General features: G+C 49.3%; 7 protein-coding genes across 7 annotated transcripts; 3 read left to right on the forward strand and 4 right to left on the reverse strand.

Moving 5' to 3' along the window:
- The first annotated feature begins 18 nt into the window (after positions 1-18).
- Positions 19-3026, forward strand: F5B22DRAFT_605914 (uncharacterized protein). Its single transcript, XM_047974887.1, has 7 exons — positions 19-569; positions 630-915; positions 1039-1166; positions 1224-1323; positions 1378-1519; positions 1596-1804; positions 1869-3026. Exons 2-7 carry the CDS (start codon positions 745-747, stop codon positions 2418-2420), a joined length of 1302 nt encoding a protein of 433 aa, XP_047831126.1. The 5' UTR covers positions 19-569; positions 630-744; the 3' UTR covers positions 2421-3026.
- Positions 3027-3090: 64 nt separating this feature from the next.
- On the reverse strand, positions 3091-3873 carry F5B22DRAFT_143763 (uncharacterized protein). Its single transcript, XM_047969058.1, has one exon. The coding sequence runs from the start codon at positions 3669-3671 to the stop codon at positions 3177-3179; it is 495 nt and encodes a 164-aa protein (XP_047831127.1). The 5' UTR covers positions 3672-3873; the 3' UTR covers positions 3091-3176.
- Positions 3340-5761, reverse strand: F5B22DRAFT_143672 (G-protein alpha subunit-domain-containing protein). Its single transcript, XM_047969057.1, has 3 exons — positions 5488-5761; positions 5012-5349; positions 3340-4956 (listed from the first exon to the last, which is right to left on the reverse strand). The coding sequence occupies exons 1-3, from the start codon at positions 5584-5586 to the stop codon at positions 3675-3677; spliced, it is 1719 nt and encodes a 572-aa protein (XP_047831128.1). The 5' UTR covers positions 5587-5761; the 3' UTR covers positions 3340-3674.
- A 1482-nt stretch (positions 5762-7243) lies between these two features.
- F5B22DRAFT_143652 (uncharacterized protein) lies at positions 7244-8638 on the forward strand. Its single transcript, XM_047969055.1, has 3 exons — positions 7244-7655; positions 7718-8209; positions 8276-8638. Exons 1-3 carry the CDS (start codon positions 7547-7549, stop codon positions 8410-8412), a joined length of 738 nt encoding a protein of 245 aa, XP_047831129.1. The 5' UTR covers positions 7244-7546; the 3' UTR covers positions 8413-8638.
- Positions 8639-8707: 69 nt separating this feature from the next.
- F5B22DRAFT_636231 (FMN-dependent dehydrogenase-domain-containing protein) lies at positions 8708-10469 on the reverse strand (the record flags this gene model as incomplete). Its single annotated transcript, XM_047977262.1, has 3 exons — positions 8708-8838; positions 8921-10133; positions 10305-10469. The coding sequence occupies 3 exons, from the start codon at positions 10467-10469 to the stop codon at positions 8708-8710; spliced, it is 1509 nt and encodes a 502-aa protein (XP_047831130.1).
- Positions 10470-12211: 1742 nt separating this feature from the next.
- Positions 12212-13281, reverse strand: F5B22DRAFT_646379 (ASF1 like histone chaperone-domain-containing protein; the record flags this gene model as incomplete). Its single annotated transcript, XM_047978721.1, has 4 exons — positions 12212-12605; positions 12668-12976; positions 13045-13084; positions 13173-13281. The coding sequence occupies 4 exons, from the start codon at positions 13279-13281 to the stop codon at positions 12212-12214; spliced, it is 852 nt and encodes a 283-aa protein (XP_047831131.1).
- Positions 13282-17362: 4081 nt separating this feature from the next.
- F5B22DRAFT_655371 (lipoxygenase) lies at positions 17363-19917 on the forward strand (the record flags this gene model as incomplete). The annotated part of the gene is made up of 3 exons (XM_047979880.1): positions 17363-18335; positions 18396-18987; positions 19049-19917. Exons 1-3 carry the CDS (start codon positions 18000-18002, stop codon positions 19915-19917), a joined length of 1797 nt encoding a protein of 598 aa, XP_047831132.1. The 5' UTR covers positions 17363-17999.
- Between the last annotated feature and the right edge of the window lie 594 nt (positions 19918-20511).

Consider the following 20511-nt stretch of genomic DNA (forward strand, 5'->3'; position numbering starts at 1 on the left):
TCACCCCAGAAACGGATCCGATAGGTTGTGCCATTTCTAGCCCCCACACCGTTGGAGGCTCTGCAACGTTTCCCCTCCTTACCTTCCGAATACGCTCAATAGCCCAATTTTATCTAGGTAGTACAAAATCTAAGTCAAAATGTCGGAGTACGTGCAGAAGTAGGTGAGCAGGAGGCAGGGCAACTCCTTTACCAGAAGGCTTCCACCCTGTACACTACATATTCTTGATGCCGTGTCACCCCGCAAGTGGTGTTATATTGCGGTTGGTGATAGATCAAGGAGCTGTCAAAATCATTTTTTATAATTTAGTTCGCCAGAAGTGAAGACGCAACTAGGTCTGCAATGCCACTGCCATCGCTGGCACAAGGTCCAGTGCATGAGGTGTAACAAGACGGATTGAATTGGTATCTAGTATTGATCGCCAGCCTTGTTGATGTAATGTGGCAATGTCCAAAGATGAGATCGGCTCAGTGTATGTGAGAACTACAACCACCGGGTGTTATATTTATCTTTTTTTTTTTTTCATGAGGGCCTGTGAAACCTTCGTGAATAAGCTAGTATTATATACAGTGAGTCTTCTCGTCTGCGTATTCCGAAATCTGATACCATAGTCTCTAATTAATATCCAGTCTGCATGGCATTCAGCTACAAGATTCTCGCATAACAACATCGCCCCCGTGTTGGCCTCTCATCCCAAGGTATCTCATTATCATCTCAGAAGAGGTGATCGGCCAACAGTCCACTATGGACCCAAAAGCTGCAGCTGCCGCTGCCGCGCTGAAGCAGTTCGTAACCGAAGACTTCACCTTGTTTGCCATCGGCGTCTCCTTTACCGCATTGAGGACATATGCTAGAATACTCCAGGTTGGAGTTAGAGGATTTCAAGTTGATGATTATTTCATTTGGATTGCAATGGTTGGTGTGGCGGAGTCCTGATCTCCGTCTTTTTTCTCTTACTTCACATCTCAACCTCTTCATAGCCGCACAAGTCATTGAGATCCATCTATGGTACTGATATGATGAAAAAATCCTTTGTAGCTCTTCTATGCCGCGGAGACTGCCCTCGCATATTCAGTTGGCCACTATGCCCAAGGGCTGGCGAATAACGGCATGACGGACGAACAACGGCAGAACCTTGATCCGAGAAGCCATGAATACATGCTGAGGTACAACGCACTTGGAGCATGGCCGATACTCGATTTTGCTGACTTATCTCACTTTAGAGTCATTGGTTGCAAGATACAGCTGGCCGGGTGGTCAACCTATTCAGCTCTCCTATGGTCCCTGAAAGTGTCACTGCTAGTATTCTACATTCGTCTTACGGTAGTTCTCACTAGTCACCTGACTTGTCGAGTTGTTTATAACTTATAATTATAGCGTGGTCTGAACCGAAATTATTCTCTGCGGATATACATCGGATTTGTTCTCCTCTTCTGTAGCTGGCTTGCAGCTACCTTGAATCTCTTCTTGGGCTGCCGTCCCTTCAATCGAAACTGGCAAATCAACCCAAACCCTGGAAGTTAGTTACGTCTCCTTCTCCATACCCTGGCTTCTATCATGTAGAAACGTTAGCCTGACTGTCTCATACTCCAAAGATGTTTGTCAACCGGCCATCTCGACTAGGGTTGTCTGGGTCTACGGCACCTTGAACATAATTACAGACCTTTACCTTCTATCCATTCCTATCCCTATGCTCTGGAAATCGTCTCTCAGGCCCCTGAAAAAATTTGGATTGATTATCCTCTTCAGTGGAGGAGTCTTGGTTATTATTTTTGCCATCTTACGGGCCACATTCATCATCACGGTAAGTATGCAGTCTCTCCCAATGGAGCTATGCCGCACCAAACTCATAACCTCTGTGCCCCAAGGATCCCGTCAATGGTGCTCAGGTAGCCGGATCTTGGGCCGTCCGAGAAACGTTCGTATCCGTTATCACGACCAACCTCCCGATGGTCTTCCCACTTTTTAAGTCTCGGCTAACCTCCATATCCGACTCCATCGTCCGATACATAGGCTATTCAAGAGCAAAAAGCTCTAATGGGGCATTTAGAAGCTATATCAGAACGTGGGGCGGTGGGAACAAGCAAAGTTGGCGCGGCCGTGGTCCTCGCACTCCAAACCCAATTACGGGGCTCACTTACACCGAAAGCGAAGAGCAGATAATGAAAAGTCAGAATGTTAAGGAGAATTTACCAGTTCAACTGCAGGACCTCGAGACAACCGCAACTGTCGCGCATGCTGAGAATATTGACAATAACAATAACATCAGACAAGATCGGGAGGTTGTAGTGACTTCTGTACCCGATGACCGAGTTCCCCAGTCACAGCACACAGGCAATCTCTCTTTTGCGAACTCTGCACCTAGAACAAGTCATATCACCTACATCATGGCAGGGGGGCAGAGAGATGGCGCGAGTTGAATACTAAAGATGACGTCGATACACCCGGGGGTTTGTGTTTCGGCGCGCCGTTTCTTCAGACGAAGGCATGTGGGTGGCGATCTGTTGCGCCATTTCTAGAGCACATCTATACATCCCGCGTACAGGGGGCCTCTATTAATAACTCGCGATGGCCCGGGCAATGGCTTCTAGCTCTCCAATTTCAGGAGCAGAAGAGCTTAGGTATATTTAAAAGAGCATAGGACAGTCTTTTACCGGCTTCTCACAGCCTTAAAACGCTCGCTGATGCATCTCTTCGGCTTCCTTTAGCTTGCCTTACTTACTATGTAAAAGGTTTAGGTTGTTAACCATAAGGAGGGTTGATATATAGTTAGGTTCGAGGGCTGTTTTATATTGTACGGTTGTTGCGTTAAACAACTCCGTATCACGTCTCACTATCTCGGCCATCAATCACATGACGATTTCGTGCACCGCGTCACTACAGCACAGCAATGCTGTCTTACAGTGATCTCGTTAGACCAAGTGTCTGTCACGACGCACGGCACAAGCACCGAACTATGTATCAGCTCAACTTGTAAGACAAGAGAAACTGGATACTGCACCATCGAAGGATTGAGTAGACTTAGTTGGTAGGTGGTTTATAGATAAATATAATTACTCTAATGGTATGATGGGTATTGGGAAGCACAAAAGCCTATCAAATCCAATCGCTTTCGTTATCTAATTAAAGAGATCTCCGCTAGACGCTGACTAAATTGCAAGCTAATTTGCCGCTGTCTATTGTGTTACATCCAGCAGCAACGCATTAGTATCTTCATTTTCCCTCACCGACAGCCGCCCAGCAACGACGCTGGAGGTTTCACACGAGCTGTTGACGCTGTTACGCCTCACGAGCGGTTTCACGAATAGCTCCGATAGCTCCCTATTGACCGCGGGATATGTCCCAAACTGAGACGTCCGCGGTCTCTCAAAGTCCTCCAGTACCTCCATGATGTCCATCGCAGCCCATTTCGTTTCGAGAGCATCTACGAGGTTAGCGTGGACGAACCGGACTCGTTGGTCTCGGTCTTCAGACCATCGGATCAACTCCCGGAACCTCGATTCAAGATGGTCCAAGTATTCGTCGTGAGTTGTTTGGACTCCTTTCGAGGTCAAGAAATTGCGAATGCCTTTGTCGTTCAAATATCCGTCGAGAAAATCCGTCTTAGTGAAAACAATTAGGAAGTTGGATTTCTCAAAATGGTAAGTGTTCACGATGGATTCCCATAACATAAATTACTCGTGCATTCGGTCGCCGTTTCTATCTTCGCGCAAGCTCCTTCGAAAACCGGTCACTTCGACTGGGTAGATGATGGTCGATACGTCTTGGAAAGCGTGTATCCATTTCTTCCTCTCGCTCCTCTCGCCTCCAAAATCGTACAGAAGGTATTGAGTGTCTTTATACGTGAGAACCGTCTGGTGTATCCCGGTGGTCGTGACTTGCGTTCGAAGCACATCTTCATGAGTTGGCGCCGAGGAATGTTTCGCTTGCTCAACGAGGCGGTCAATATTTTTGATGAAATACTCGCTGTTATCGTGGAATTGATAGACTGTCCGCGACTTCATGGTGGTTTGGAATGCTTCGTTATCACGAAGTGATGTGATCGCAAGAGCAACGTCCTTGGCATGTTCTGGGTTCAGGGCTGGGTCCCGCTCGCAGTACGGGCAAGGGTCCAGTAAAAGCGCTCGGGCGCTGTCACGACGTTGCTGGGTTGGCCATACCCCCAATTCTTCCATTTCCCTTAATATAATCCTGACAGAATCTAATGCGTTGTGCCATACCAATGTACGATGGTCGCCGCCCTCATACTTGACATTCTCCGAGTCGATAAAGAGTTGTAAGGCATTGAGCAGCGTAGTCTTGCCGCTGCCGGAAGCCCCTAAGAGTAAAACTTTCGACTTATTAGGCTGAATGTTTTGTCCCTTCTGTTTGGTGTCATATGCGCTGGGTGTTCGCCGCTGGAACGCTCTCCGCCAATTGCTTAGGCCAGGCTGCGGTCGAGTTGAACCGGAATCACTTCTATCATGTAATGGCTGAATTGGTTCTCTGCTACAATTCACTAAGCCTTCTCGGGAAGGGCCATCTTGTGCCGTGCTGTCGGCTTCGGCGCTCTGAACAGTTATTTCGCGGTGAATATCAACTCTGATTTTATGCTGTTTTTCTAGCGCATCGCTTTCCTCAATTGGTTTGGTTAATTTCATCGTCCGAAATACCTGTCTGAGTCCAAAGGTGGCTGACCGTTGGCTAAAGTTATCTGTCGATACTGTGTCATTATTCTTCGTCCTCTTTGCTCGGATGGCCTGCCTGAGGTGTGATCTCTCCGCTGTTTGGTATAATACAGTGCTTCGAAGCACATCATCGAATTCGAAACAAGTGCTTATCGCCGCTGTACCTTCCGAGATGAAACTTGCGACGTCCTCAAGACCTAGGAGGGAAGAGGAGCAATCTTGCGCTAGTCGCAGGATCGATTGACTCTCCACTCGCGTCGTTATCTCGGATTGCTGAGTCCAAGTTGTGCTGGGCTAAACTTAGCGTCGATGCTGATGGTCTTCGTTTTTATTTAACGCCTTACCACTGTATAGCTTGCAATAGCAGGTTCAGGGCATTTACCTGTCGGTCGAGTAAGATTGAGAGATTCGTCATTTCTCTTTCGCCATTCAGGAATCCCATCCTGTTTCTTGCTGTCATCCAATCGGCCCCAGTGCCCTCGTAACGGTCTAGCTGTTGGCCCAAGGCCAATAGAATCGGACTGAAGCTATCGAGCGCATTGCCGATATGGGCAGCAAGTTGGTTATATCTTGGGTCGTGGGTGAATGCTGGCGAATTTAGAGCAGAGAGCTGGTCTTGCGCAATCTTGACCATGTGCAGTTGTCCGATCATAGACGTGACAATGATTGGCGCATCGTGAAACTGACAAGTCGTAGCATGAGTTGTGGTTCATAGCAAATAGCGGGGTCTATATGTATGTATGTACGTGTATATATAGAGAGAGAGAGAGAGACAGAGAGAGAGGGAGGAAGGGAGGGAGGAGGGGTTACGACTCGTTACCTGAGCCTTGAGTGCGCTTAACCGTGTGATGCACTTTATCACGACATCTCCCAGCGACACCACTGTTCCGACGATTTGGACGATTGTCGCCGGGTCCATTGCTGAGGCAATTCAACCCGGAAGCTGATTCTCCCGAATAGATGCGAAGAGGGGTAAAATCATTTCGAAGTGAACTGAGATGGCAAAACGATGCCTTACATGTGTGGTGGCCAACCTGGGTTTGCCTTGGGGTCCTTTGGGGCTGACAGGCGGGCGCAGCTAGAGGGCTGATCCGGTGTCGGTACTTTCATCTGCACTGGGCATCTACCTGATATCAAGTACCTCCTTCCTTCCTACCTTAGGTAGGCAGCACATCCAAATTGGGGTCCGGATTTCACACAACCTATGCCAAATTAGTCGGTGAAGAGGCACAGCCATGATCATAGCAGATATCATAGGTAGTCATTGATGCTATCGCCTGCGAACGCCTGGGGCTTGATAGCTTGACGGGATCGATAGCATGATAGCTCCGGAGGTTAGGTAACCTGATGAACACCGTCGCACATCAAAAGAGATAGTCATAGTCGCAAAGCCGCCTCGGTCGACATGGTGTTCCACGCCCCAAGCACTACCGATACTATCACAAGAGCCAACAGGCTGTAGGGTTGTGGAAAAGCAGGTCAGATAGATCGTTGGGTGGGATGCATCAAATGTGCGAAGAGTCATGTGTGCGGTAAGTTTAGGCGCAGGATGACCGCCAGCTTTGAAACAAGTTGACTTTCCTCATTACTTACCAATTCGCATCCGAAGACAAGTTCAACGGCCGCGTTTTCATGCCACACGCGATGCCCGGCAGCATCTTCAACGCCGTTGCTTAGGTAAAAGGTCTTGGCGCCTTTCAAGTGAGATTCGCACGAGGTGCTGGGAGTTATCACCATAATTTGGCCTTATGTGAACTGCATCTATTGCCAAATTCGTGTTTGGAGGGCTGCCTGAAACACCTCTTTTACTAAGATACGATTGGCTCATCAGGTGCTCAGGCATCTTGATGCTCCGCCACGGCGCCACCACAGAACAAACTGTCTGCGGAACCAATCGGAACAGCGCGTTTCATCAATTAGCCCTCATAAAGGGAAGTGAACTCACGAACAGCTTGCTCAAGTGTTCATGCACCCATACCATATTGGTGATAACTTCATCAGGTTTTAGTCGAATTCTCGACACGTGATCGGGTAATCACGTCTCCTGGTCTGGGCGAGGCCCTCACCCGATGTCTTCGCGCTTCGGGTTACTAGTATCACATAACTACTACCTGCATCACCTGAAATGTTTCCGGCCCGACTCCCGTCTACTCACTTCGTATGTGACCCTAAATGCTTGGCGAAATGGCCAACAACTCGCCTACGTGTCGGGCGCGGGCATGCTAGGCTATCGCATCCCACTTCGCTTCGTGGGTGAGAAAATCCGGGGTTGATCTGTGGCGATCAATGAGAGTCAACAACAAACGCCCGCTCAAAGCTTTCCTCGAGAATCGTACAAATAGTAATTACCCGCAATCAACTGTAAAAATCATAGAACAGCTCGTGATAAACTTTCTTCCGTCGAAAGCGTGAAAGCTCGGATGCATTGGACTCCGAATGGTGTCCTGAATGAATGAAACTATTCATAGTTTGGTTCTGGTCCGAGCTGCGAGACTTCGTCCAATGTCTAAAACGAGGAAACGAGGATGTTTCCCCTGACGGTGATGTGTCTGGCCACCCCTAGCCTTGATTTCTTCTCAACAAAACGGTTACCGGCACTGATCAAGGGTATCGCCATGATCGTGAAGTCTACTTGGGGATTGTTTGCTGCGCCCTCTTGCGGTATGAAGTGAGACGATGGAACTAGCATTCGTAGTCACGATCTTCTATAAAGTCAGGCAGTTCTGCCCTCGTTCATAGAGTCTAATTCATCATCATCATCACATCTCAACTCATATCAGCTTCCAGCAAGCACCCTTCTGTCTCTTCTTGTTCCTTCTCGTTGCCTACTGCTGCGCAGTCTTAATTTTACATTTACTACTTAATCAGTTATCATCACCATGTCTTCTGTCAAAGTCATTCTGGGTCTTGGACTCGTGAGCTTCGCGCACCTAGTTGCAGGTCACGGTGCCATCATCGATGCAGTTGGCGACGCGGGTGGCTCAGGCAGTAAGTTCATTTGTTTTCCAATAAACAAGTCATAACTCCATGCTAATCCAGTTCCTGCTCAGTGGCCCTGGGTGTTGACAGCAGCACCCCTCGCGACGGAACTCGCCGTAGGCCATTCCAGCAAGATTCCACCCGATTCCGTGGCGACCAGGAGGATACGATCGGCGAGACCCTCGGAGGCGGCGACAACAACATTGAGCAAGGCACGAAGGCAATCATGGCCGAGACGGGGGACCAGTTGCCTCAGATCAGCCAGGGCGGCGAACTCACCATGACGCTCCACCAGGTCAACGCTGACGGCGGTGGCCCGTACACCTGCGAAATCAACGCTGACGGCACGGGCGAGAACTGGACACCCTTGACCGTTACCACCACCCCTCCTGGCCGAAACTCCCGCAATCGCGAGGGCGCCGCTACGGACTTCCCCCTCGTCGCTGCGATTCCTGACAACCAGGAATGCACTGGAACTGTTGCCGGTCAGGATAACGCTTGCCTCGTACGATGCATGAACGCTGCTCGGGCCGGGCCATTTGGCGGTGTCGTGCCTGTTCAAAGTAAGCCCGCCCAGCGTTGAAACAATCTCTCCATTATGATAGCAGATCGCTGACATTGAGCATTAGTCGCTGGAGGTAGTGCCGCCGCGGCGCGCCGTGCACTCGCTACTGCCATCAAGCGGGATACTATCAACGCTCAGCAACTCGACAAGCGACAGTGGGACTACAAGTACGAGGACGACGAAGACGAAGACTGCGAGTAATCGAATCACGGATCGGGTGGTTAATCATTCTGTTTCGAAAGGCAATTGGTATATTCTCTGGTAGGATGCAACTCGAACAGACCCTCGGAGTAGCTAGATGGGCGACCTCCTGGTTGAGGCGGAGAGCAGAAGGGATATGCACGCTATATAATAGTATTAGATAAGGGGAATGGACTCTAGGCCAAGCTGACTACCATCTATGGTGTTATATAGTCAAGGCTAACATAATGCATATAACAATTTCACTGCTATTGTCACCTTCAATAGCATACGATGTTCGTTTCTAGGTCATGGATTATAGGCGACTCTTCTCAGGTCGCCATATTTCGTTGAGTAACCGACTAGCATTGACGCGCTCGGGTTGCGCCTCATCTAGATCTTTGATTCCAACGAGTCTCATCCCGGTGACGAGCTCATCCGCAAAAACTAAGACTGACTTAGTATATCGGGGCTCAAAAAGAAAGAAAGTAGGAGGGAAAAGCAGAGAAACTGAAAGGACAAGACTCACTATCCAAGCAACGCTCAACACCCTTCTCTCCATAGGCAGCGAGCGCGTAAAAGAACGGCCGACCAACGCCCACGGCCTTTGCCCCGAGCGCCACAGCCTTAAGCACATCCGCACCATCGCGACACCCGCCATCGACAAAGATTTCCAGCCGATCCACAAGACCGGGATAATACGTGCGGATCTCAAGCAGTGTCGTCAGCGCATCCGGGGCATCATGCATCTGACGACCACCATGATTACTCAAGAGCACCCCGTCGACGCCGAGTTCCGCCGCGTGCGCCGCATCCTCGGCTGTCTGCACGCCCTTGAGCACCACGGGGCCGCCCCATTCCCGCTTCATCCACTTCAGATCCTCCCAGGTAAGCGAGGCATTGAGCTGCGCACCTCCGGCATGTGCCAGCGCCCCGAAGCCCGCGCGCTCTGCATGTGCCGCGAGTTCAGGGGAAGCAGCTAGTGCCTCGGCGGCTTGCAATTTGCGGTCCGCGGTCCGCTTTCCTAGAACCGCGGTGTCGACAGTGACCCAAAGACTATGGAACACGCCCGTCGCGCGCACGCGCCTGATGCGCTGGATGGCGATCTCGCGGTCGGCGGGGATGTACAGCTGGAAGTGCAGCCGTGCTTCTGGCTTGTTCTTGGCGGCGGCAGTGGCTTTGACTTTCTTCTTCTCCTCGAGAAACGCAGCAGCGATCTCCTCCATCTTCACCGTGGATTCCGTGGATATGACGCCGTGTGCGCCGCGACGCGCCAGAGCCCGTACCAGTCCGATCTCGGCGGCCGGGTGTCCGCGCCCTAATTGGCCCATGGCGGACACGTAGAATGGGAACGCGGAGGCGGACCCGAGGATGCGGCACTGCGGCGTCACTGTCCGCACGTCGGCGAAGATGCGAGGGCGGAAGCGCACGGCTTGCCACGAGGTGAGGTTACCTCGGAATGCGGAGCCGTCGTGCGAGTAGGATGAGACGTAAGTCCAGGATTTCAGCGGCATGGAGATTTTAGCGGCCGCTTCAAAATCATTAGGCGCCACGATGCTGGAAATGTGTGGTACTTTATTCGCGCCGTCTTCTGTGCCTGACTCTTCAGTCAAGTCCGCGTTGACAGTGCTGATAGGCAGCGCGGCCTGCGCGGCCGCGTCAATGGCACCCAGACAAGCATCCTCCGGCAGATATTTGAGGACATCTGGCGAATGGATCTTGCGAAACTCGGCTGTCGCGTCCTTGTGACATGTGAGCAATCGGGTTGTCAATTCTGCTCGAGACAATGAGCTCGATTCGCGCTAGCCTCGGCATTTAAGTGCATTCGAAGAAGCGAAGCAAGAATTGACTTGTCATTCAGCAGATAGGCCGCCATTTTCCGAGACATGGAATAAGGAGGGAGATCTACTTACAGTTCCACCTTGCTTCAGCAATACCGCAGCGCCTCCCGGGTGCTCGTCGAGGTATCCCGTCACGTCGTACGCCTTGCCATCCACGACGATCCAACACGACGACGTAGAACGGTGACTCGCGATCTCCTGCGCGCTCAGCACGACCCCATTTTTCTTCGACTCCATTGGGGGCTCCTCCGCCGTGTGTGTTCACGATCTGCACAATTGAAAATAATAGAAATGAAAAGCATAAAACAAAACAGAAAAGAACAGAAATTAAAACTGAAACAGAAAATCGAATCGAACAGGAGCTTGGGACAAATACAACAATAGAGTCAGCTTCCCAGCCGCCCGCCTGGATGTCTGGCATTCCAGCTACGGTGTGCTACCGTAATCGGAAGTCATCCTACTGGACGAGTCCCCCAAATCTGGGGTATCGTACGGGGCTTGGCGTAGCCGGGGTAGTGGCGGGTCCGAAGCTCGGTTAGGTAACACGGCAAGCACATGTTCGTTCAGAAACCGTGACACGCAGAAAAGACCGTACATGCAAGCGGCCTGACAAAAGCCTCCCTAATAAGACATGTAGTTACCTAGTATTGAAAGCGAAGTTATAGAAACCCCGCTTGCGGAAATCCATCACGCCCAGCGAACTCCATTCCGTGATGTCCAAAGTAGAAGAGGCCCCCGTTACATGAGACCCATACCGCTACCACAAGAACCAGAACAGGTCTGGGATCTTTAGAGTATCAAGCCACTGAATGTAGAAGAGGCGTAGAGACCAAGTATATAGTCAAATCCAGTCTCCGTCTATGTAAAGCAGGACTTGATTCTATAATGTTAGGCTTTTACGATTTCGCTGCCACACACCTAACCCAGCCTCGCTCCTGAGGCCAAAATATATGAAATAAATCAAGAACTAATAAAAGGCTTGGCATTGAAGCTTTTCAGAACACAATAACCTGCTAGGTCTGCTCAGGTCCTTGGCTACTATATTTATTTCTGGTCCCGGTGGCTGAGCTGGATACTGTATAGAACTGTACGGTCTTTGCTATTCTTCCAAACCCCGAGATGTCTCATTGTTAGAGAAGTTTGCGCGACCTCACTTTCAGATATAAGGCTGTATGTCTTGTAAATTGGTCTTTCAAAAGGAATGTTCCAGTAGTCGTAAGGCGGACTGTAAATTTAACGGTGTGTGCGTGTAGCAGGGAACGACAAAGGAAGATATCGGGATATAAAGTTGATATGGTCAAGAGTAAGAGCTTAATAGGAGTTATTAGCAACACCATAAGCTTCCAAGGTCCATTCGGATACCGTCCTAGATCACATGCAGCCCATACAGTTACACTCGACTTTACTAATTCGGAGGTCCACGGGTATAATTTACACTTGAAATTCTCCAGGCACCTTGGGCAATGCATATAGAAGGTCATTAGTGGTAAACGTATACTACAAAGTCAATGTATGATAAAATGCACCACATCTCGATCCGATGTTGGGTTTGCTGTTATTGTGGCTGGAGTTACATAGGGTAGCAAATCTAGTCCCTTTTAGCCCACAGTCATGTCATAATAATACAAAAGAGAAAAGAAATACCCATTCAGTTTACAGTCAGCGGGCTTAGATGAAAAGTGGATTTGGAGAAATACATATCAAATATGCACGGGAGTTTTCACACTTGAATAGATTAATGTATAGCTCTGAAAGTAGGAAATCGGATGGCTTTTTCAAGAGATAGGCAAATCTATTAGAACCCCATAACGCATCGCCAAAGCCAACTGCATGCTTTTTGTATCGATATCAGAAATCTCAGTCCGTGTGTGACTTGAATCATCAGAAAGCCTCATCTATCGTTATCACTAGTCCTTACAAAGAGGAGAGAGAGGCTCCTAGGGTATGTTTCTCTCTCCTAAACCGCTACCCGCAATCACTTAGCGAGCTGCAACACCCTTCTGGTTTGGTGCATCAGGCATGTTGTCGTCCACCTCCATGGCATCATCACCACCCGCCACATCGCCTTGAGCACCAGCCTCGCCTTCTACATCCTCCTCCAATTCATCGTCACTTTCATTCTCGAGATCGACGCTTCCATCCTCGGACATCTCATCTTCTCCGCCAATCTCTCCAGCCTCCTCGGCGCCGCCCATCTCAGCGTCACCATCAGCAGCGACAGCACTGCTCTCGCCAGCCTTATCCGCAACGCCATCGGCCTCATCCTCGACGTCTTCATCGAGCTCTTCAGCTCCATACTCTTCCTCGTCAGCTTGAAGATCAGCTTCGGGTTGCTCCGGTGGAAACTCGGCGGGGGCAGAAGCTTCGGAATCCCTATGAGAAATAAGTAAGAGACTAGTGCATGGAGATACAGGCATGTGCAAATGTGACCGCACCATTTGATGGCAAAACGTGTGACTCTCGGTTTTTCAGCAAGAACGTTACGTCTGATCTTCTCGATGATAGGCTTGGCGGGAGGGTCTGCGTTGAGCTCATCGGAATCGTATTCGTTGTTTACGTAGTAGCCGACGCGAACGAATTCGCGGCCGTCGTAGGAGCAAGTCAGCAAGATGACAGTAACACCGAGTATGTCTGCATCCGGAATGCGCGTCGTTTTCGGGGCATCTGCTTCGAAGACAAACTTGTTGACGCCAACAGGGATAGGCCCAACGAGGAGCGAGTCGAGCTCTTGGTCATATTGATCGCTAATTCAGGTTGCATTAGGTTGCGCCGGCGCATATATGTGGAAAACGCTAAAAGAGCAATGACTTACGAGGTAGCAGAGCCAACATAGGTCAGCTTCCATTCAAGATCTAAGTGAGGTTGGTTACTGTCGGTCTCATTCACATCATACTGCGCCGGGCAAAGGTTGAAGTGGGAAGTATTTTGCAAGAGGCGTACCCTTTTCTAACTGCTCGAGACACTCGAAAGTAATCTCCAATTCATAGTTGTCGGTAAACTTGGCAGGGTTGTTGAGGATGTTCACCCCAAGGAGTGAAACGACCGACATCTTATGCGGTTCTGGGATGCAGGGCAAAGGCAACAAGGTTCGAAGCTGTACCAGTGACAGTTATGCAGGTGTGACTTCAGTAATATCGAGCCGAATGATGAGGAAGGGTATTTGGTTGTGTGTACTGTCGCAATGAGAGCTACGCCGAGATATTGTTGGTACCTAGAGATTGGAGATTTGTTTTGTTGCGATCGGCCTTGGCAAGAGGACGGACGGGGGTTTGATAGCGGTGGTTCAGCGACAGGACGCGAGGAAACCGCGTCCAAGCTGCCAAACTACCCCTCGACCGCGTTCAGTGGTTGCAGCTGCCACATTCGACAATCTCCAGTCAGGTACAAAGCGGGGTAGATAGCTATATTGAGGCTGTGCTTGAACTTTAGCAGTGTGGCTGGTGCAGGCGTTCAGTAGGTACCTAGGTATTTAGTACGCCAGACAGATTGGGAGTCTTTCAAAGCAGGCAGGCTAGGTAGGTAGCACATTAGGCCGAGCAATCGATAGAGTAGATAAGATGGGATCGGACAAAGTTCCGTAAAATCCAGATCAGATATGTGTACAACTTACCCCGGCTACAGGGTACGTGTATCATCGAAAATTGAGAGGCGATTACATACCTAGGTAAGTACCTTATGTACCTACCTAGGTATGCACTTAGTAATGAAGAAACATCCGTCGATTATCTCTCTCTGTGTTCCAGGGCAACTTTGCGAACTCGATTGCGAGGCATGAAATAAGTAAGCGGGTGCATTGCCTTAGGTACGGCAGGCAGGTACCCCCAGCATTCTGAAAATTCATACCTATCCTAATTCCTGGTGATTCGCATACAGAGGTAGCTAACCGTTCGTCCGTGGTGTTCGGCTTGGGAATTTGAGCTGTACTTCTTTTTGTAGTTCGCGTACCTAAGTACAATTGAATGCGAAATATGGGTCGGCTATTCGTGCTAATATACGATAGTTAGCGTGCGCTTTGATACCGTTGGTATGGAGGATTCTAGCTGATTTGTATACTTACACAAGAACATTGGCGCTTCCTCTCCCGTTCTTCCGATGTCCCCTTTTTGTCAGCCTGAGCAGTATTTGTATGTTCCTTAGATCTTACATACTTAGGAGGCATCAGGTAAGCCCCTGTCACCACCTGTTCTATGGGTGCGAGGGCGCCGGCCGAACACTAAACTGCCCGTTGCCAGGGCTTGCCAGGGCTTGCCAGCCCGGCCACAGCCTAGCAAGCACCAAAGTCACGATCGCCGCCTAATTATAGGAGCCCACTTCAGCCCCAACCCTCAACCCTCAACCTCAACCACCCCAAGCTACGCGTAGTACTACATGTAGGTATCGAGCTTCAGAGTGCTCGATGCATGTACTATGATAAACTTAGCATTCTTAGTACGCAAACAGTCTACACTATTTCCAGTTTCCGGCACTAACCATAAGAATACTGCCGGCACTCTAGTATGTAAGCACTTGACCAGACTGATTTACTTCGTACTTATGATGGGCCTGCAGGTCACCATTAGCACAGTACCAGAAGCCTCCGCCTTTTTAAATGCTTTCTTAGCACTTCAGAACTACATTACCTCAGCGAGTTTACTTGAAACGAGATCGACTTGATCGCCGAGCCAGCCACTTCTGACAGCTCCCATAGGATTTGCTAATCTTATCAGACGAAAAGATCCCTTCCGCTGCCCTACTGGAGATAGCCGGTAAGGAATATATACCTAACCTGCATAGCTATAGTATATACTAATATTACCATAGTTGGATCAAAGCCCTGCCATTAGCTTGTGGGCGGGCTAGTTTATGCTAAGCCTACTTAGGTAGGTGTAGAAAACATAGGCGAGTAGATATCCATAGGAGGCCAATAGCTATCATACTTAGACGGCATATCTCGAATCTAAGTAATCGGAAACGAGTTCAGCTTGGTGGCATTTCCCGGATATCTGCTTGCATCCGACTGAATTCTTCGCCACTTAATGCGCGGACGGTTGGTAACCCGCCTCAAAGTAGCATCAGCCAGTACCGTGGAGGCGCCACCTGAAGATCCTTACTTGTTCCTGGGCTACCGGTAGTTCGCTTACTTCGTAGATATGCGAAATATGAACTTCAACCACTAGGTATGTGTATACGGAACCTCGAATTATCTCGAAATGTTACAAATAAAGAGCTGGCTACATAGCATCGAACGTAGTAACCACTCTAGGGTTATTGATACTTAAATTTCTTAATCTTCGCAAGCGCAGATACGCACTTGGTATTGTGTATGGCTAGAAGCGGGGAGATCAGGGATCGTTTCGTCTTGACAGGTATGGCTAGTCGTTCAATTAAGACTTTGGGGTGATGGGTGAGATGGGCCATGTCTGGTCAAGAGCTAAAAGTTCTAGGTAGCTTTAGGTTAGGCATTACACTACTAATATATACGATAGGCTGCAAGATTGTATGTGCGCTTTGTCATTGATACCTTCATCATTAAGCAAGCCTGCCGCGTGCTGGTCTATGCATCGCATATTATTACGCGGCTCGCTCGGATGAATAACGTCTTCCTGTTCTTGCTATACTCCCTAGGAGGCTACACAAGTACACCCGGTGGACGAATCTTGATCGTTGTATCAATATAGATACCAATAATCACTGCTATGGAGTAGTAACTCTAATTAGGTAGATTTTTTTCAACACATAACACAGTAAACAGACCGTTTCTACAGAACTTGAAATGGCAACGACCATCATGTAGTTAGGTCCCTCCTCCACCATCTGAAGGGTTCCTCCTAGCTTAGCCGCCACCCGTCACTCTAAGAATCTTGAACTGACTAGTGTATTCGTAGTGCTGCAGTAGTAGGTATGATGTACATAGTTATCACCACGAAAAATTTCTATGGTCGGGGTTGTCATGATGTGATGATAGGCAAAGGGCATACGAAGGTGGCACACATGACATTCTTACTTGATTACCTCGCATATTCTTTACATGCCGGCAGGTCTAGTCGCCCGACCTTGCTAGGAACAGAACATCGACGCAACATCTTAGGCATGAAAGCGGCACAGACTTGCTTACCTCGTCTACGCCGTTCTAGATTTCTTCATTGCTCGCTTAGACTTCATCCGGTCATGAGACGTTATCCTTCAATGTTACATGGGAGTCATGAGCAGTGTTGGCGCGGATGGCGAACGATACCAAGCAAAAGCTTGTCATGATGGCTACGTTACCTACCTAGCTCACCGAGCTAGCTTGGGTAGGTATTCAACAAAGGGCCGTCCGTAAGTTAAGCCGCGCCTATGAGAAGCCTCATATTACACTTGCTCTCGTCTCCAGGAGGTATCCCAACCGCTCTGGACAGTTTCTGCATCATACATCATGTTATCCAGCATGTAAGCTCAATCTTCTTATTGAATATGTTCTTACTAAGCCTTTCAGCCTAAGAAAAATCCAAGGTGGTGGTAAATCTTCACAGAGAACCTCAAAATTCAGGTACGTGTAGGTGTTGCTGTAAGCTTATCTCTGCAAGATCTCGGCAGAAGTTCCAGCACGACATTGCGGCAACAATGCCGCACCCGTTACCGTTGCTCGCACCCCGAATGCCAAACGCCGCGGCATGTAAGTAAGCAGCCACACAGAAGCTAATGCAAGGGAAGCAAGTATCAGTCCATATGTCGTCGAATTCCCCGTTTCAAGAATATTAGCGCGCGATTTTCTTAAGAAACCTCTGATGTAAGACGTGACTCACTGACAATTGTTCGCCATGTTAATCAACCAAACATGGAATCAGTGCAAATATTCGTCTCTTCTACTTTAACTCAAGGTCGTTTGAACTACCTGGATTTGTTCTAACAGCCGCACAAATATTTTTAGAAGAACACCACCAGTAACCTGGTACTATATGCCCCATACTTCGGTAGTGTGAGCTTGGAATAGCTAAAAGGAATGTCCAAATCATCGCTGATTGGATGGATCTACGAAACCCCCTGGTAAGACTTCATTTGACGAGAGCTTATTCTTGTGCAGGGGTTGTGAGGTGGGGTGCGGCACAGCACGCCGAGTCAGAAACGTTTAGACATCGGAGGCCACCTCTCTTAGCCGCTATGCCCAATGCCCTAGGATAGTGTAGGTTGGCCAAATTTGGAATACCGACGGTGTGTATAAACAACTTCTTGTCGAGCTGTATTGACCGCTTTTCTTGCCTGAAGGGTGGGTGAAAGTGGGTAAAAAGATGCCGGAAGGATTATACGGGAGGACCCTCCACACTATCGGTCCCGATTATGTACGCTACTCGGTATCGCGTCTCCGAATGCATCGAATAGCCACATTACATGGTACCGCAGACGAGGCTTGATCGATAAGGCTGTTAGTTGCTAGGCTAAGGGAACGTGGATGGAGTGTCTACGTTTGCCAAGACTTATACGAAGCATCCTCAGTGTGCAATGGGGATTTCAAATTCCATCAGGCACTCAAATTATCACTATGCTGTATTGTCGTTGCTAGAGTAGATGCACGTATTGCTAGCATTGATCGATGAGTAAGAATAACTATGTATGTAATGGGAAGCCTAGGCGGTCCACGATGATCCACGAGAGAAGTCGACCTGGGTTGAACGAGTATATTATAACCCATTGATCGCCTACTCTGTCCAGGTTTTTGGTCCGCTCATCATCCACCAACAGGCTCAGACTCCTGTGATTGGTAGACATTTTTACCATCTCTAATTTACGGACACAGTCTCTTGGGCGACAATGATCAAGTCAATCCTAACAAGTTTGTTGCTTGCCACGGCGGCTGTTCAAGCCTCTCCCGCCCTTACAGAGCGCCACCTCGAAAATGCTCGCAGCAATGACGCTTACAGTCTGCCGAAATCGGATCGTAACCCTCGAGCTAGAGCCGCTGCCATAGAAGTGAAGCGAAAGGGCTGGCAGTACTCGGAATACCCCATGGGTGTTGCCTACTACCCCACTGGAACGCTAGCCAACAAGACGATAGCTAAGGACCAAGAGACATGGCTACCTCCTATCTTGAAGATCTCAGAAGCTACTGAGAGAGAAAGCCCAATCGCTCTTGAGGCCATCAAAGCGGTAAGTTCCATAGATCATGCCTTAATCATAATAAACACCAGACTCTAAACTTCTATGCAGAAAGGTGGTTTCAAGACATTGGCTGATTATGCCAACCTGTACGACGGTCAATGGGAGGAGGCTTTACCCGGAGGTCCCTTCGAGGGCATGCTGACAAACTTTACTGACGACCGGATGTTCTCCATGATGAGACTGTCTGCCAGCCCCTACAGACTCAAGAGAGTAAAGCCCAGCGACAAGCTGCCCTTCCCTGTTGACAATGCCGCCGACATCACTGGTCTTTCCCTTAACAAGCTGAAAGCTCAAGGCCGTCTCTTCCTCGAAGACTTCAGTGAGATGAAGGAGCTCGACCCAACAGATAAGTTTGGTGCTGGTTGCCAAGCATACTTCTACATTGATCCTAAGTCTGGTGATTTCCTCCCGCTAGCCGTCCGACCTCTCGTCAAGGGCCGAGAGAACTCAGCTCTTGTCTACACGCCCAAGGATACCGAGAACGACTGGATGCTTGCAAAGATGCTCATGAACCAGAACGACGGATGGCACACAACCTGGGCCCACATCACCCAGTCGCATTCAGCTGCGGAGGCTCCGTACCTCGCCGCCATCCGCACTTTGAGTGACAACCATCCCGTTCTTGCCATGATCAACCGAAGTACGCTTCTCCCCCTTTCGAAGTAACTTCCTATAGCAGTTAGCTAACTCTTCAACAACAGTTGAGAAGACTCCTTGGAACATCCGACCTCTTCTCGAAGACGGTGTTCAGTCTGGAGCTGGTCCAGATGCCGGTCCTCAGTACTACGCCTGGACAAGTTTGGCTGGCCGCCAATGGGCGAACCAGGTTTACTCCTCCGGCGAGACAGCTAACTTCCAGGCCAACTACTATCGCACATTTCTCGAGAACAACGGTCTCATCAACTGCCGCTATGGACCTGCGCTCAAGTCATTCCCCTTCTACGAAGATGCTTCCGTCATCGTCGAGGCAATCCGCGATGTCATGACCACTTTCGTCAACTCCTACTACCCTAACGACAAAGCTGTGGCCAAGGACTCCGAGCTGCAAGCCTGGCAACGTGAGACGGATGTTGCCAAGGTCTACGACTTCCCCAAATCCATCAAGTCCCGCCGCACCCTTATCGACATCCTCACCCACCAGGCTTACCTTGGAGGCATCGTTCACGGTGTCATGAGCACTAACGGAGCCATTGGCGACACCACATCTCTCCCCTTTGCCCCCGCTGGTTTCCGCCAGCCGATCCCCACCAAGAAAGGCGTCAAGGACCTTATGGCCTTCATGCCCACTCCCGAGGGCGCCGTCTGGCAAGTCGTTACCTACGCCGCTGCCAACCGTGCCATGTGGCGTGACACCAACGAGACCATCTCGTACATGTTCGAGGATGAGGCGATGTTGGACAAGATGAACCCGGCCACGTACAAGGCCGCCAAGAGCTTCAAGGCTAAGATGGATGCCTTCAGCACGGAGATCCGCGCCCGCACCTTCGACAAGGACGGCCTCAGCCGTGGCATGCCCTTCATCTGGAACGTACTCGACCCCAACTGGGCTCCTTACTGGAGTGTAGTCTAAATGCGAGTCTTTCATTTCTGGATATCTTATTAGAAGGTTTAGTATGGGAACTGGTGTTCATAGAATGCATGATACTTATGGATTGACGAATTTTTTTCTCTCTCTTTCTCTCAAATCCACGATCCATAGGCACTTGGATATATCACATGTGCAGGGTTGGATTGAAGATAGCGCTTTTTTTTATAGAATAGATGCCAGACAGCTAGGCATATCTACCGGCGCATAAATATGAATAGATGCCATACATTGACCTTCCAACAAAGACACGGTTTCGGAATTGTGAATTTTAGGATCGAGGAGAGGATTATAGTATTTGCAGGTGTAAGCATGCAGCGTGAAGCCAATGCCCCTTGATTACCAAAATACCCTCTGTTGATCTGGCTCTCTCATCCCGTCTGAATAGGGCCTTGATAGGGCTGAATAAGCAGAAGTGTTGAACGCTAACTTGTAGGTAGATCAGTCCATCATCCATCAATGGTAGACCTACCTTTCCTTAAACGCGCTAATCTCGTAGCTTGGACACTGGCAGTTGTCCCTACGAATATGTTATTAAGTTACAGTTCAAACCATCTTTCCAGAAGAATCTAAATTTAA

The sequence above is a fragment of the Xylaria bambusicola genome (genome assembly GCF_022495145.1).
Source record: "Xylaria bambusicola strain CBS 139988 unplaced genomic scaffold F5B22scaffold_19, whole genome shotgun sequence".
In the NCBI taxonomy this organism is placed as follows: Eukaryota; Fungi; Ascomycota; class Sordariomycetes; order Xylariales; family Xylariaceae; genus Xylaria; species Xylaria bambusicola.

Bases quoted from the DNA above. Each gene is read 5' to 3' on its own strand.
- F5B22DRAFT_143652 (XM_047969055.1), top strand. From the start codon at position 7,547: ATGTCTTCTGTCAAAGTCATTCTGGGTCTTGGACTCGTGAGCTTCGCG. The intron at 7,656-7,717 runs GTAAGTTCATTT...GTTCCTGCTCAG, and splicing joins CGACGCGGGTGGCTCAGGCA to TGGCCCTGGGTGTTGACAGC. The intron at 8,210-8,275 runs GTAAGCCCGCCC...ATTGAGCATTAG, and splicing joins CGGTGTCGTGCCTGTTCAAA to TCGCTGGAGGTAGTGCCGCC.
- F5B22DRAFT_143763 (XM_047969058.1), bottom strand. From the start codon at position 3,671: ATGTTATGGGAATCCATCGTGAACACTTACCATTTTGAGAAATCCAAC.
- F5B22DRAFT_605914 (XM_047974887.1), top strand. From the start codon at position 745: ATGGACCCAAAAGCTGCAGCTGCCGCTGCCGCGCTGAAGCAGTTCGTA. The intron at 916-1,038 runs GTTGGTGTGGCG...AATCCTTTGTAG, and splicing joins ATTTCATTTGGATTGCAATG to CTCTTCTATGCCGCGGAGAC. The intron at 1,324-1,377 runs GTAGTTCTCACT...TTATAATTATAG, and splicing joins TATTCTACATTCGTCTTACG to CGTGGTCTGAACCGAAATTA.
- F5B22DRAFT_143672 (XM_047969057.1), bottom strand. From the start codon at position 5,586: ATGGACCCGGCGACAATCGTCCAAATCGTCGGAACAGTGGTGTCGCTG. The intron at 5,350-5,487 runs GTAACGAGTCGT...ACGACTTGTCAG, and splicing joins TAAGCGCACTCAAGGCTCAG to TTTCACGATGCGCCAATCAT. The intron at 4,957-5,011 runs GTAAGGCGTTAA...AGTTTAGCCCAG, and splicing joins CTATTGCAAGCTATACAGTG to CACAACTTGGACTCAGCAAT.